General features: G+C 39.4%; 1 protein-coding gene across 3 annotated transcripts in view; it reads right to left on the reverse strand.

Moving 5' to 3' along the window:
- The window catches only part of LOC128651869 (complement factor B), a 148609-nt gene that overhangs the window by 125776 nt on the left and 7805 nt on the right, over window positions 1-15028 (reverse strand). For all 3 annotated transcript variants that reach the window (XM_053704846.1, XM_053704845.1, XM_053704847.1), the window contains exons 3-4: window positions 13850-14035; window positions 13275-13445 (exon numbers count right to left, since the gene is read on the reverse strand). In XM_053704846.1, coding sequence (XP_053560821.1) covers window positions 13275-13445; window positions 13850-14035 — 357 coding nt within the window. The remainder of the gene's footprint in view (window positions 1-13274; window positions 13446-13849; window positions 14036-15028) is intronic.

Below are 15028 nucleotides of genomic sequence, written 5' to 3' on the forward strand. Positions count from 1 at the left end.
CCATAAATTTAACTCTGGTATCGAGAGTTCAAACAAATGCTGCAAGATGTTGGAGCCAGGACGGATCGGTGAACCTGGTATGGTGAAGACAAGGTAGGAAGATCTTCAGGGGCTTAGTGTTAGGTTTATTTAAGGGGGGTTTGGGTTAGATTAGGGGTATGTGGGTGGTGGGTTGTAATGTTGGGGGGGGGGGTATTGTATTTATTCTTTTACAGGCAAAAGAGCTGAAATTCTTGGGGCATGCCCCGCAAAGGGCCCTGTTCAGGGCTGGTAAGGTAAAAGAGCTTGTAACTTTTTTAATTTAGAATAGGGTAGGGAATTTTTTATTTTGGGGGGCTTTGTTATTTTATTAGGGGGCTTAGAGTAGGTGTAATTAGTTTAAAATTGTTGTAATATTTTTCTTATGTTTGTAAATATTTTTTTATTTTTTGTAACTTAGCTAGTTTATTTAATTGTATTTATTTGTAGCAATTGTGTTTAATTAATTTATTGATAGTGTAGTGTTAGGTTAATTGTAGGTAATTGTAGGTAGTTTATTTAATTAATTTATTGATAGGGTAGTGTTAGGTTGAATTATATCTTAGGTTAGGATTTATTTTACAGGTAAATTTGTTATTATTTTAACTAGGTAACTATTAAATAGTTCTTAACTATTTAATAGCTATTGTACCTAGTTAAAATAAATACCAAGTTGCCTGTAAAATAAATATTAATCCTAAAATAGCTATAATATAATTATAATTTATATTGTAGCTATATTAGGATTTATTTTACAGGTAAGTATTTAGCTTTAAATAGGAATAATTTATTTAATAAGAGTTAATTTATTTCGTTAGATGTAAATTATATTTAAGTTAGGGGGGTGTTAGTGTTAGGGTTAGACTTAGCTTTAGGGGTTAATCAATTTATTAGAATAGCGGTGAGCTCCGGTCGTCAGATTAGGGGTTAATAATTGAAGTTAGGTGTCGGCGATGTTAGGGAGGGCAGATTAGGGGGTTAATACTATTTATTATAGGGTTAGTGAGGCGGGTTAGGGGTTAATAACTTTATTATAGTAGCGCTCAGGTCCGCTCGGCAGATTAGGGGTTAATAAGTGTAGGCAGGTGTCGGCGACGTTGAGGGGGGCAGATTAGGGGTTAATAAATATAATATAGGGGTCGGCGGTGTTAGGGGTAGCAGATTAGGGGTACATAGGGATAACGTAGGTGGCGGCGCTTTGCGGTCGGAAGATTAGGGGTTAATTATTTTAAGTAGCTGGCGGCGATGTTGTGGGGGGCAGGTTAGGGGTTAATAAATGTAATACAGGGGTCGGCGGGGTTAGGGGCAGCAGATTAGGGGTACATAAGTATAACGTAGGTGGCGGTCGGCAGATTAGGGGTTAAAAATTTTAATCAAGTGGCGGCGATGTGGGGGGAGCTCGGTTTAGGGGTACATAGGTAGTTTATGGGTGTTAGTGTACTTTAGGGTACAGTAGTTAAGAGCTTTATGAACCGGCGTTAGCCAGAAAGCTCTTAACTCCTGCTATTTTCAGGCGGCTGGAATTTTGTCGTTAGAGCTCTAACGCTCACTTCAGAAACGACTCTAAATACCGGCGTTAGAAAGATCCCATTGAAAAGATAGGATACGCAAATGGCGTAGGGGGATCTGCGGTATGGAAAAGTCGCGGCTGAAAAGTGAGCGTTAGACCCTTTAATCACTGACTCCAAATACCAGCGGGCGGCCAAAACCAGCGTTAGGAGCCTCTAACGCTGGTTTTGACGGCTACCGCCGAACTCCAAATCTAGGCCATAGTGTTTTATATTTTTTGTAACTTAGCGTTTATTTTTGTTTGTAATTTAGTAATTTTTAATGGTAGATTTAAATAATTTGAGTAGGGATAGGGTTTTTTTAATATGTAATATAGTTAATTTAATTGGTAGTTTAATGTAATTTTAGTATAATAGTTAGGGTAGGTTAATTATTAGTTTAGAATTAGTTTCTTTTAATTCTACAGGTAAGTGTAAATTTATTTTAAGATAGGGATGTTGTAATTTTAATGTAAAGTTAGCGGCTTGTTAGATTTAGGGGTTAATAGCTTAATTTAGTTGATGGCGATGTGGGGGGCTGGCGGTTTAGGGGTTAATAGGTTTAGTTAATGGTAGTGATGTGGGAGGCCAGAGGTTTAGGGGTTAATATGTTTATTTAGTGGTGGCGGGGTCCAGGAGCGGTGGGATAGGGGTTAATACATTTATTTCGTTGCGGCGGTGTCGGGGAGCGGCAGAATAGGGGTTAATAACATTATGTAGGTGGCGGCGATGTCGGGCCGGCAGATTAGGGATGTTTAGACTCGGGGCTTATGTTAGGGTGTTAGGTGTAAATGTAACTGGTTTTCTACCATAGAAATCATTGGGATATCTGGCAGCATCGAACATAAGCTTTTGCTGCTTTCAGACTCCTATTGATTCCAATGGCATCCGCGGCCTCCAGGGTGGCGGATTGAAAACCAGGTATGCTGGGCCAGAATAGCCGCGAGCATACCTGTTAACTATTTGATAACTTTTAAAAAGTGTCAAATAGTGCAGAATGTTTATTCAGAACATCTGTAATGAAGTAAGCATCGATCTGTGTCGGATTGAGGCCGGCGGATAGTAAGTTACGTCACAGATTTCAACTTTTGCCGGTCTGTAGGCTTTGATATTTAGGTCGGACCAAGCTCGCCACAATTACGCTGCGGAATTCCAGCGTATTTGCGGCTGACGGCTTGATAAATATCCCCCATTGTTGATGATTGAACCCAAACATGTCAAACTTGGGTTTGTCACTCCATAATACTCTTTTCCACTGATTTTCATTCCAGTCTTTGTGAGCTTTAGCATATATTAGCCTTTTCACCCTGTTCCCCTTAGGAAAAAGCTTCTTCAGTAGAAGGGTCAACTTGGCATCCCGATGAAGCTGCCAGATGCTGAGCCAGGTCCTTGCTTGACTTTTGCACAGTACTGTGTGTGTGTATGTATATATATATATATATATATATATATATATATATATATATATATATATACACACAGTATATGTATATATACACATATGTATGTCTGAATGTGTGTGTACATATGTATTAATGTATTTATGTATTTTATTGTATATTTACTGTACATATTTTACATTCCAATGTTCTTCACATACAGGATATTGTAATTTTTATTATATATATATTCCTGTATTTATATTCCTATAGATATATATGTATAGGTATCTATTTTGCATTAACATTATCAGCTATATAGAAATGTATATTTCATAATAAAAAATATATATATATATATATATGTGAAGAACATAGGAATGTAAAATTTGAGAAACGTGCATCGAGGTTTGTGCATTATGTCATGCGATGTCAGGTTAGCACTATATATATATATATATATATATATATATATATATATATATATATATATATATCCTTTAAAAAAGAGAGAATAATGAAAGAGGAATGATTAAACCTCTTTCCTAAAGTAAGGGAAATCAGAACTCTTTTAGTATTAAACCATAAGTATTTTTATTGTTCATATACATGCATCTCCCAGACACAAATTAATTCCCATGTAAAATTGGAACCAAATACATCTATACATCTAAGTACATCTATGTGCTTATTAAAACCATTTACTTAAACACTAAACATATAAGTGCAATACTAAACATGTCCCTTTAAGACTGTATAGCATATTTAGATAGGTACATATCGTCCATTGCTGACACCAGGGTCACGATCAAATATACGGCGCAAGCGTGGGAACCTGCGCCACCCGTAATTTCACCTAGCACACCGGGGTATTACATAAACCCCGCCGGCAGTTCCTAAAGTGCCGTAAGTCAGATAAACTAGCGGTGTCCAGAAATGAGCGTAAATACAAATTTCTGGAGTCGCTAGTGACTTACGGCACTTTAGAAACTGTCGGCGCCTAAGAAAAGTAAAGAAAATAACAAATCTCCCGTAAAAGTCTAACACGCCTCCCATAAATAAGCCAGACACGTAAAACCCCTATATCCGCAATCCCTGCTCTCATTACTAATATTAAATGTATTAACCCCTAGACCGACAACCCCCCACAACGCAATATGCCTATTTGAACTATTAACCCCTATATCCGCCATCAAACCCACACCGCAAGTAATAACTAAATTATTAACCCCTAAATCCGCCAACCCCAACATCGCAAACTACCTATTAAAACTATTAACCCTTAATCAGCCATTAACCCACAATGCAATAAACCTATTCAAGTATTAACCCCTAAACCACCATAGCCCACATAGCCTAATAAATGTATTAACCCCTAATCTGCCGCCGCCAACGTCGCCGCCACTATAATAAAGTTATTAACCCCTAAACCTAAGTCTAACCCAACCCTAACACCCCCCTAACTTAAATATTATTTAAATAAATCTAAATAAATTTACTATTATTAACTAAATTATTCCTATTTAAAACTAAATACTTACCTCTAAAATAAACCCTAAGATAGCTACAATATAATTAATAATTACATTGTAGCTATTTTAGGATTTATTTTTATTTTACAGGCAACTTTTATTTATTTGAACTAGGTACAATAGTTATTAAATAGTTATTAACTAATTAATAGCTACCTAGTTAAAATAAATACAAAATTACCTGTAAAATAAATCCTAACCTAAGTTACAATTACACCTAACACTACACTATCATTAAATAAATTAAATTAATTAACTACAATTACCTAAAATTAAATACAATTAAATAAAATAAACTACAAAAAACAAACACTAAATTACAGAAAATAAATAAAAAATTACAAGAAGTTTAAACTAATTACACCTAATCTAAGCCCCCTAATAAAATAAAAAAGCCCCCCCAAAATAATAAAATTCCCTACCCTATACTAAATTACAAATAGCCCTTAAAAGGGCTTTTTTGCGGGGCATTGCCCCAAAGTAATCAGCTCTTTTACCTGTAAAAAAAGAAATACAACCCCCCCAACATTAAAACCCACCACCCACACACCCAACCTTACTCTAAAACCCACCCAATCCCCCCTTAATAAAACCTAACACTACCCCCTTGAAGATCACCCTACCTTGAGCCATCTTCACCCAGCCGGGCAGAAGTCTTCATCCGATCCAGCAAGAAGTCTTCATCGAATCCGGGCAGAAGAGGTCCTCCAGACGGGCAGAACTCTTCATCCAAGCGGCATCTTCTATCTTCTTCCATCCGACGAGGAGCGGCTCCATCTTGAAGACATCCGACACGGAGCATCCTCTTCGTTCGACGTCCAACTGAAGAATGAAGGTTCCCATAAATGACGTCATCCAAGATGGCGTCCTTTCAATTCCGATTGGCTGATAGAATCAGCCAATCGGAATTAAGGTAGGAAAAATCCTATTGGCTGATGCAATCAGCCAATCGGATTGAAGTTCAATCTGATTGGCTGATCCAATCAGCCAATAGGATTGACCTTGCATTCTATTGGCTGTTCCAATCAGCCAATAGAATGCGAGCTCAATCCTATTGGCTGATTGCATCAGCCAATAGGATTTTTCCTACCTTAATTCCGATTGGCTGATAGAATCAGCCAATCAAAATTGAAGGGACGACATCTTGGATGACGTCATTTAAAGGAACCTTCATTCTTCAGTTGGACGTCGAACGAAGAGGATGCTCCGCATCGGATGTCTTCAAGATGGAGCCGCTCCTCGTCGGATGGAAGAAGATAGAAGATGCTGCTTGGATGAAGACTTCTGCCCGTCTGGAGGACCTCTTCTGCCCGGATTCGATGAAGACTTCTGGCCGGATCGGATGAAGACTTCTGCCCGGCTGGGTGAAGACAGCTCAAGGTAGGGTGATCTTCAAGGGGGTAGTGTTAGGTTTTGAAGGAATTGAAGGGAAGCCATCTTGAATGACGTCACTTAAAGGTACCGTCAGTTAGTGTTAGTCATCGGATGGAAGAGGATGCTCCGCGTCGGATTGGCTTGAAGATGGACACGCTTCGCTCCGGATGGATGAAGATAGAAGATGCCGCCTGGATGAAGACTTCTGCCCGTCTGGAGGTCCTCTTCTGCCCGGATCGGATGAAGACTTCTGGGCATCTGGAGGACCACTTCTGCCTGGTTGGGTGAAGACGTCTCAAGGTAGGGTGATCTTCAAGGGGGTTGTGTTAGGTTTTTTTAAGGGGGGATTGGGTGGGTTTTAGAGTAAGGTGGGGTGTGTGGGTGGTGGGTTTTAATGTTGGGGGGTTGTATTTCTTTTTTTACAGGTAAAAGAGCCGATTACTTTGGGGCAATGCTCCGCAAAAAGCCCTTTTAAGGGCTATTTGTAATTTAGTATAGGGTAGGGAATTTTATTATTTGGGGGGCTTTTTTATTTTATTAGGTTAGGTGTAACTATTTAATAACTACCTAGTTAAAATAAGTACAAATTTACCTGTAAAATAAACCCTAACCTAAGTTACAATTACACCTAACACTACACTATAATTAAATTAATTACCTAAACCAAATACAATTAATTACAATTAAATTAAATAAACTAAAGTACAAACCCCCCCCACTAAATTACAGAAAATAATAAAATAATTACAAGAATTTTAAACTAATTACACCCAATCTAATCCCGCTAATAAAATAAAAAATCCCCCCAAAATAATAAAAATCCCTACCCTATACTAAATTACAAATAGCCCTTAAAAGGGCCTTTTGTGAGGCATTGCCCCAAAGTAATCAGCTCTTTACCTGTAAAAAAAATACAATACCCCTCCAACATTACAACCCACCACCCACACACCCAACCCTACTCTATAACCCACCCAATCCCCCCTTAATAAAACCTAACACTAACCCCTTGAAGATCACCCTACCTTGAGACCAGGCAGAAGTGGTCCTCCAGACAGCCAGAAGTCTTTATCCGATCAGGGCAGAAGAGGACCTCCAGATGGGCAGAAGTCTTCATCCAGGCAGCATCTTCTATCTTCATCCATGCGGAGCGGGTCCATCTTCAAGCCATCCAATGTGGAGCATCCTCTTCCATCCGACGACTAACACTAAATGACGGTACCTTTAAGTGACGTCATCCAAGATGGCGTCCCTTCAATTCCGATTGGCTGATTGAATTCTATCAGCCAATCGGAATTAAGGTAGAAAAAATCCTATTGGCTGATCCAATCAGCCAATAGGATTGAGCTTGCATTCTATTGGCTGTTCCAATCAGCCAATAGAATGCGAGCTCAATCCTATTGGCTGATTGAATCAGCCAATAAAATTGAACTTCAATCCTATTGGCTGATTTCATAAGCTAATAGGATTTTTTCTACCTTAATTCCGATTGGCTGATAGAATTCTATCAGCCAATCGGAATTGAAGGGACGCCATCTTGGATGACGTCACTTAAAGGTACCGTCATTTAGTGTTAGTCGTTGGATGGAAGAGGATGCTCCGCGTTGGATTGGCTTGAAGATAGACCCGCTTCGCTCCGGATGGATGAAGATAGAAGATGCCGCCTGGATGAAGACTTCTGCCCGTCTGGAGGTCCTTTTCTGCCCGGATCGGATGAAGACTTCTGGCTGTCTGGAGGACCACTTCTGCCTGGTTGGGTGAAGACGTCTCAAGGTAGTGTGATCTTCAAGGGGTTAGTGTTAGGTTTTATTAAGGGGGGATTGGGTGTGTTTTAGAGTAGGGTTGGGTGTGTGGGTGGTGGGTTGTAATGTTGGGGGGGTATTGTCTTTTTTTTTTACAGGTAATAGAGCTGATTACTTTGGGGTAATGCCCTGCAAAAGGCCCTTTTAAGGGCTATTTGTAATTTAGTATAGGGTAGGGATTTTTTTTTATTTTGGGGGGCTTTTTTATTTTATTAGGGGGATTAGATTAGGTGTAATTAGTTTAAAATTCTTAATTAAATTAAATTCTTAATTAAATAATTAATTATTTTTATTATTTTCTGTAATTTAGTGGGGGGGGGGTTGTACTTTAGTTTATTTAATTTAATTGTAATTAATTCTAGTTAGTTTAGGTAATTAATTTAATTATAGTGAAGTGTTAGGTGTAATTGTAACTTAGGTTAGGGTTTATTTTACAGGTAAATTTGTAATTATTTTAACTAGGAAGTTATTAAATAGTTAATAACTATTTAATAACTATTGTACCTAGTTAAAATAAATACAAACTTGCCTGTAAAATAAAAATAAATCCTAAGATGGCTACAATGTAACTATTAGTTATATTGTAGCTATTTTAGGGTTTATTTTATCGGTAAGTATTTAGTTTTAAATAGGAATAATTTAGTTAATTGTAGTAATTTTATTTATATTTATTTAAATTATATTTAAGTTGGGGGGGTTAGGGTTAGGGTTCGACTTAGGTTTAGGGGTTAATAAATTTAATATAGTGGTGGCGACGTTGGGGACGGCAGATTAGAGGTTAATAAATGTAGGTAGGTGTCGGCGATGTTAGGGACGGCATGTTAGGGGTTAATAAAATTTAACTGTTTGCGAGGCGGGAGTGTGGCGGTTTAGGGGTTAATATATTTATTGAAGTGGCGGCGATGTCCGGTCGGCAGATTAGGGGTTAAAAAATGTATTTAAGTGTTTGCGATGTGGGGGGGCCTCGGTTTAGGGGTTAATAGGTAATTTATGGGTGTTAGTGTACTTTTTAGCACTTTAGTTAAGAGTTTTATGTTACGGCGTTAGCCCATAAAACTCTTAACTACTGACTTCTAAATGCGGGAGGAGTCTCACTTTTTCCAAGTCTTTTTCTAGTCTCACTTTTTCCAAGACTCGTAATACCGGCGTTAGTCAAATCCCATTTAAAAGATAGGATACGAAATTGACGTAAGTGGATTTGCGGTATGCTCGAGTCGCAGAAAAAAGTGAGCGGTACACCTGTACCTGCCAGACTCGTAATACCAGCGGGCGTTAAAAAGCAGCGTTGGGACCTCTCAACGCTGCTTTTTAAGGCTAACACAAGACTCGTAATCTAGACGTGTGTGTTTTAACAAACCATAGCAGTTATATTCAAACTGTATTGAGCCAATGCCACAGCTCCCTTAAATGCGTTATCATTAATCAGAGCTGTTTAAACACACTCTGGCATTTTGCTTCCAATGGGCTGATACAGACTTTGCTTGTAGGTTTACAGACTACAGTCAGTGACCGCAGTTTACAACTACTCTTAAGGTCAAGCTGCACCTGCTAACCTTTCTCCTCTTACCGGATCTGTAGAAATCATTAGCAGTTACTCAGATCATCAGTAGCTTAGGTCTCCAAACAGCTCTGCTCTCATAATAAACAGTCTTCCTGCTTCTCACACATGCAGGTCTTTCCAGCGTGCTCTTAGGTCTGATGTCACCACGCTCTGCTCACTGCAGAGTTTGCTGAGATCTTATATGTTATTTGAATGGCACTTTAAAATACAGGATCATCCTATGTAGGAACAAAGGAAGGCAGCTCCCACATGCTAAAATAGCCTTAAAAGCAAAAGGAAAATTGGGCTTTGAATTGCTATTGAAACTCCCCCGGACTGCATTTGCATGCCTGCTTGGAAACACTACACCTGGTTGCAGTGAGCAGCTGGAAAGACCTGCATGTGTGAGAAGCAGGGAGACTGTTATGATAGCAGAGCTGTTTGGCCTGGAGATCTAAGCTACTGATGGTCTGAGTAAGCACATAGATGTACTTAGATGTATAGATATATTTGGTTCCAATTTCACATGGAAATTCATTTGTGTCTGGGAGATGCATGTATATGAACAATAAAAATACTTATGCTTTAATACTAAGAGTGCTGATTTCCCTTACTTTAGGAAAGAGGATTAATCATACCTCTTTCATTATTCTCTCTTTTTTAAAGGTTAAATGTTATTTTGAGTGTCTGCACCAATAATCCTTTTGAATAAGGTAAATCATTTTAACCATTTGTGCATAGATTATAATACAGGATTACACTCTCTCCCTGCCCCTATAATTAAATATATATATATATATATACTGTGTATATATATATATATATATATATATATATATTTCAATTGTACAATGAGATCTGCACTCCTCAGTTTCGTATATGCCAAGGTGCTGTCAGGGGTTGTAGATATACGTAAGAAAGAAAAGCACTCACTGGATTTTGTTCCCATAAAATATATATCAGCCTTTAAAATTCCATAACGTTTCAGGTACCGGTCCAGTCCCTTTGTCAAACGGCAATCAAAAACACCCAGTATATGACATTGGAATGTAAAATATTCATAACTCCTGTCAGGTTAGCGTGCAGGCTTTTATTCTTCTGCTCTCTCCATTGACTTCTATGTGGAGAATATGTTTGTCACGTCGCCCGCTCTGTTGTGGCCGTTGCCACGGACGCAGACAGCTCCTTCTGCTTGCCATGGATGCTGCGGTGCTCTGGTGCTTTGGATCTGACGTCACCACCACTCCTGGACGTCTCCCTTGGATCTATGTAAGTACTTGCTCCCTTACTTATCACACACTCATCCTTAGCCCTGGCATACTCCTCTGACACGGTACCTACGCAGAAGTTCCCGTACTGCTCAGCTGCACTGGGCTGAACTCTGAACTCCTACTATTCTGCCTTTAATCTCTATAAGCAACATTACTTCTCTACTCTTATCTCTAATCTTTCTTCAAACCCAAAACGTCTGTTCTCCACTTTCAATACTCTTCTCCGCCCACCCCCAACTCCTAATACAACTTCTCTGTCAGCTCAAGACTTTGCCAGCCACTTCAATAACAAAATCCACTCCATCAGAAACGAAATCAGCTCTCAACATAATTCCATTCTCTCACCCCCTCAAATGCTCTCAATCAACCACAACTCACATAGCCATAAACTTAGCTCTTTCTCCCCTGTTACTGAGGAAGAAGTTTCGGCACTTATACTGTGCTCTCACCTCACTATCTGTCCCATTGACCCTATTTCCTCTCAGCTACACCCCTCCCTCTCTTCTACCCTTACCCCTATACTCACACATATTTTCAACCTCTCCCTCAGCACCGGTATATTTCCCTCATCTCTGAAACATGCACTGGTCACACCTATGCTAAAAAAAAAACTTCCCTTGATCCAACCTCTCCATCCAACTTCCGCCCTATTTCCCTCCTCCCTCTTGCCTCAAAGCTTCTTGAAAAACTAGTATATGCACACCTATCCAATTTCCTTACATTTAAACTACCTCCTTGACCCGCTGCAATCTGGATTTCGCCCCATCACTCCACAGAGACAGCAATTGTTAAGGTTACCAATGACCTACTTACAGCAAAATCAAAAGACCACTTCTCTCTGCTTATCTTCCTTGATCTTGACCACCCTCTTTTGCTCCAAACCCTCCAATCCTTCGGCATCTGTGACACAGCCCTCTCATGGCTCTCTTCCTACCTGTCAAACTGTACCTTTAGTGTAGCCTTCTCTGGGGCCTCCTCTGCCCCGTCACCACTTTCTGTCGGAGTACCGCAAGGGTCTGTCCTCGGTCCCCTTCTCTTCTCAATCTACACGTCATCACTAGGTTCCCTAATAAAGTCCCATGGTTTACAATATAATTTGTATGCCGACAACACCCAAATCTACTTCTCTGCACCAGACCTATCTCCTTCCTTGCTAACCCGTGTCACTAACTGTCTTTCTCACATCTCTAACTGGATGTCCTCTCACTACCTCAAGCTAAATCTCTCTAAAACTGAGCTCCATATTCCCCCCCCATCTTCCAAAATCTCCACCCCCAATCTCTCTAACTGTCGACAACTCCATCATTACCCCTACCCTGCATGCCCGATGCCTCGGGGTCATACTTGACTCAGATCTTTCTTTCACTCCTCACATTCAACACTTGGCTAAATCCTGCCCCTTACATCTTAAAAACATCGCTAAAATTAGACATTTCCTTACACAAGACACAACTAAGATTTTAATTCACTCTCTCATTCTTTCCCGCCTCAATTACTGCAACTCTGTCCTCTCTGGTCTCCCCACCTGCCGATTAGCTCCTTTACAATCCATAATGAATGCCTGTGCCAGGCTCATCTTCCTTACATGTTTCTCTTCATCTTTTGCACCTCTCTGCCAATCCCTTCACTGGTTTCCTCTTGCCTCTAGGATTAAACACACAATTCTCACTCTGATATACAAAGCCCTCAACTGCACTGCTCCCCCCCCCTATATCTCAGACCTTGTCTCCAGATACTCTCCCTCCCGTCCCCTTCACTCTGCTCATGACCTCCTACTCTCCTCCTCTTTTGTTACCTCATCACACTCCAGTTTACAGGACTTCTCCAGACTGGCTCCCATCTTGTGGTACTCTCTGGCTCGCTCCACAAGACTCTCCCCTAGTTCTGAAAGCTTCAAGAGCTCCCTAAATACTATACTGTTCAGTGATGCATACAACCTACACTAACCTTTCTTTATACCAGTTCCTCTCCTCCATTGCTATCCCCTGAACCCCTTTAGCATGTATGCCTAAGAGTCCAGCTGTTTGTAGATCACCTTCTTAAGAGCTGACTACAACAGTGCAACTCTTGGCAGGACCCTCTACCCATTTGATCCCTATAATTGTTTTGTTGTACTTCGCTTTTGTTTATAGCGCTGCGGAATCTGTTGGCTCTCTACAAATAACCGATAATAATAATAATAATACTTACATTTCCCAAGTATAGGTGTTACTGTTTGTGCTCCTGGGTGCTTATTTTGCTGATTAACCACTGAACTGCTGATTGCTGTACTCTGCCTGTCTCAAGACTACTCTGCTGACTAACCCCTGAACTACTGATTGCCTTATTATTGCTGAACTCTGCCTGTCTCAAGACTATTCTATTGATTAACCCCTGTACTTCTGATTGCCTTATTGTTGCTGAACTCTTCCTGTCTCAAAACCACTCTACTGATTAACCCCTGGACTGCTGACTGTCATATTGTTGCTGAACTCTGATTCTCAAATGATCTGTAGATCTGAACTTAATATTACTGCTTCAGAGGCTGCATGTACAGTACTGCCCTGAAATTGGTGGATTTGACAAGAGCAGAATGGGAGCTTTGCAAGGGCAAAACTTGAGGAAGATATTATTTCCTCCTCCCCAAAATATACATTATGCAATCTTTTTTTTAATAATTACCTCTATCAAGAGGGAGTTCAAATACACTGTGTCCTCCTTTTATTTTACAGGCTGATCAGTGAAATGACTGCTTGGATATAGGTGTGTAGTCAATGGCGTAGTCAGAGACAGACATAAAAAGCCCAAGTAGTATATAGTCTCATTCCTTACTTTCACAACGAGGCTCCACTCCAGACCACTTCCCTGAGGGCAGGCACTGTCGTATAGAAGATCCCCGTAGCTCATAATTGCCACAACTATATTCTACTGTGGAAAATACTTCAAAATACTTTCCTTCTCTTTTACCACCAACTGGGGTACCAGGGTTAGGACACATATATTCTGTATAGAAAAAAAGACTCAGATTAAGTACAAAGATTTACAGTTTTAATACAGGGTTTAATTTAATATTATGTGGCTATCTTGGATCTGTTGGCAATTCTACATGTCTACATAACATAGTATGTATTGCTTAATTGGAGGCCCTTTACAGCGATTTGTGTCAGGTATTTTTTGTAATTATCCTGCCATGCAAACTATAGGTAGCCAACTTCCTTTTGCTATGGTTATGTTACTTTGGGGAAGCTTTAGTAAATGTAGTACATTCATATGTCATTCCTAAATGTAGATGAAAAAAATTGAAAAATAACACATCACCTATTAAACTAAAATGAGTGTTCATTCTTACGAATGTCAAATCCATAACAGTATTTCCATATGAAAGAAAGTCGTGCACTTCACTTTACCTTCTGTTAGACATAAAGACATCTTTCCACTCCACTGCCCATTAAATAAACAAGTTCTTGTGGTAGATCCCATTAGCTTGTAGCCGGAATCGCACACAAATGTTACTGTGTCGTTAATGTTGTAAACAGATTTTTGAGGGTAGATGAAACCATATTCAAAGTTTGTGGGTCTCAGACAGGTCACAGCTGTTACATCAAAAAATGAAAGATGATCCAGATAAATTTAAGTACGAAGAACAAAAGAACTAAAAGCAAAGAGGAACTTAGTTTTTTTAGTAAATATACAATTATACTATTACAAATTGTCAGCTCATACAATCATATAGTACAGATTGCATACACATATCGATTGAAGCAAGAAAAACAGGCCATACATTAACAAACACATAAGAATACAAAAACAAAAAAGTGCAAAACTTAACATTGTGCTGCAAAAGTAAGACAAAGGGATCTAGTCTCAATAGATTGAGGATGGTTGTCAGTCGAAGGAAAACTTCAAAATAAAGGAAAGAAGTACATAGTGTACTGTATGAACTGGGTAAACTCAAAAAAAGGACAGGACCTTACTCACAATAGAGAGCTAAAAGGGACACTGAACCCAAATTTGATTCAGATAGAGCATGACATTTTAAGCAACTTTCTAATTTACTCCTATTATCAAATTTTCTTCATTCTCTTGGTATCTTTATTTAAAATGCAAAAATGTAAGTTTAGATGCCGGCCCATTTTTGGTGAACAACCTGGGTTGTCCTTGCTGATTGGTGGATAAATTCATCCACCAATAAAAAAGTGCTGTCCAGAGGTCTGAACAAAAAAAAACTTAGCTGCCTTCTTTTTCAAATATACAGCCAGATTACGAGTTTTGAGCGCTATAGGGAAATTAACGACCGCAGCATTTTCGGCGGTATTTCACTCCCTATAGCGCTGGTATTACGAGTTTTTAAAAAGCCGGCATTTGCTGGTGATATAGCTGCGTTGAGCTCCATACCACACACAAATACCAGTGCTGCTTTGAGCTGCTTTACGTGCTCGTGCACGATTTCCCCATAGACAACAATGGGGAGAGCCGGCTAAAAAAAAGCCTAACATCTGCAATCACGGAGCGTAAAGCTCCGTAACGCAGCCCCATTGATGTCTATGGGGAATTTTTTTTTTATGTTTATACCTAACACCTTAACA

Source organism: Bombina bombina, chromosome 3, assembly GCF_027579735.1.
Source record: "Bombina bombina isolate aBomBom1 chromosome 3, aBomBom1.pri, whole genome shotgun sequence".
NCBI lineage: Eukaryota > Metazoa > Chordata > Amphibia > Anura > Bombinatoridae > Bombina > Bombina bombina.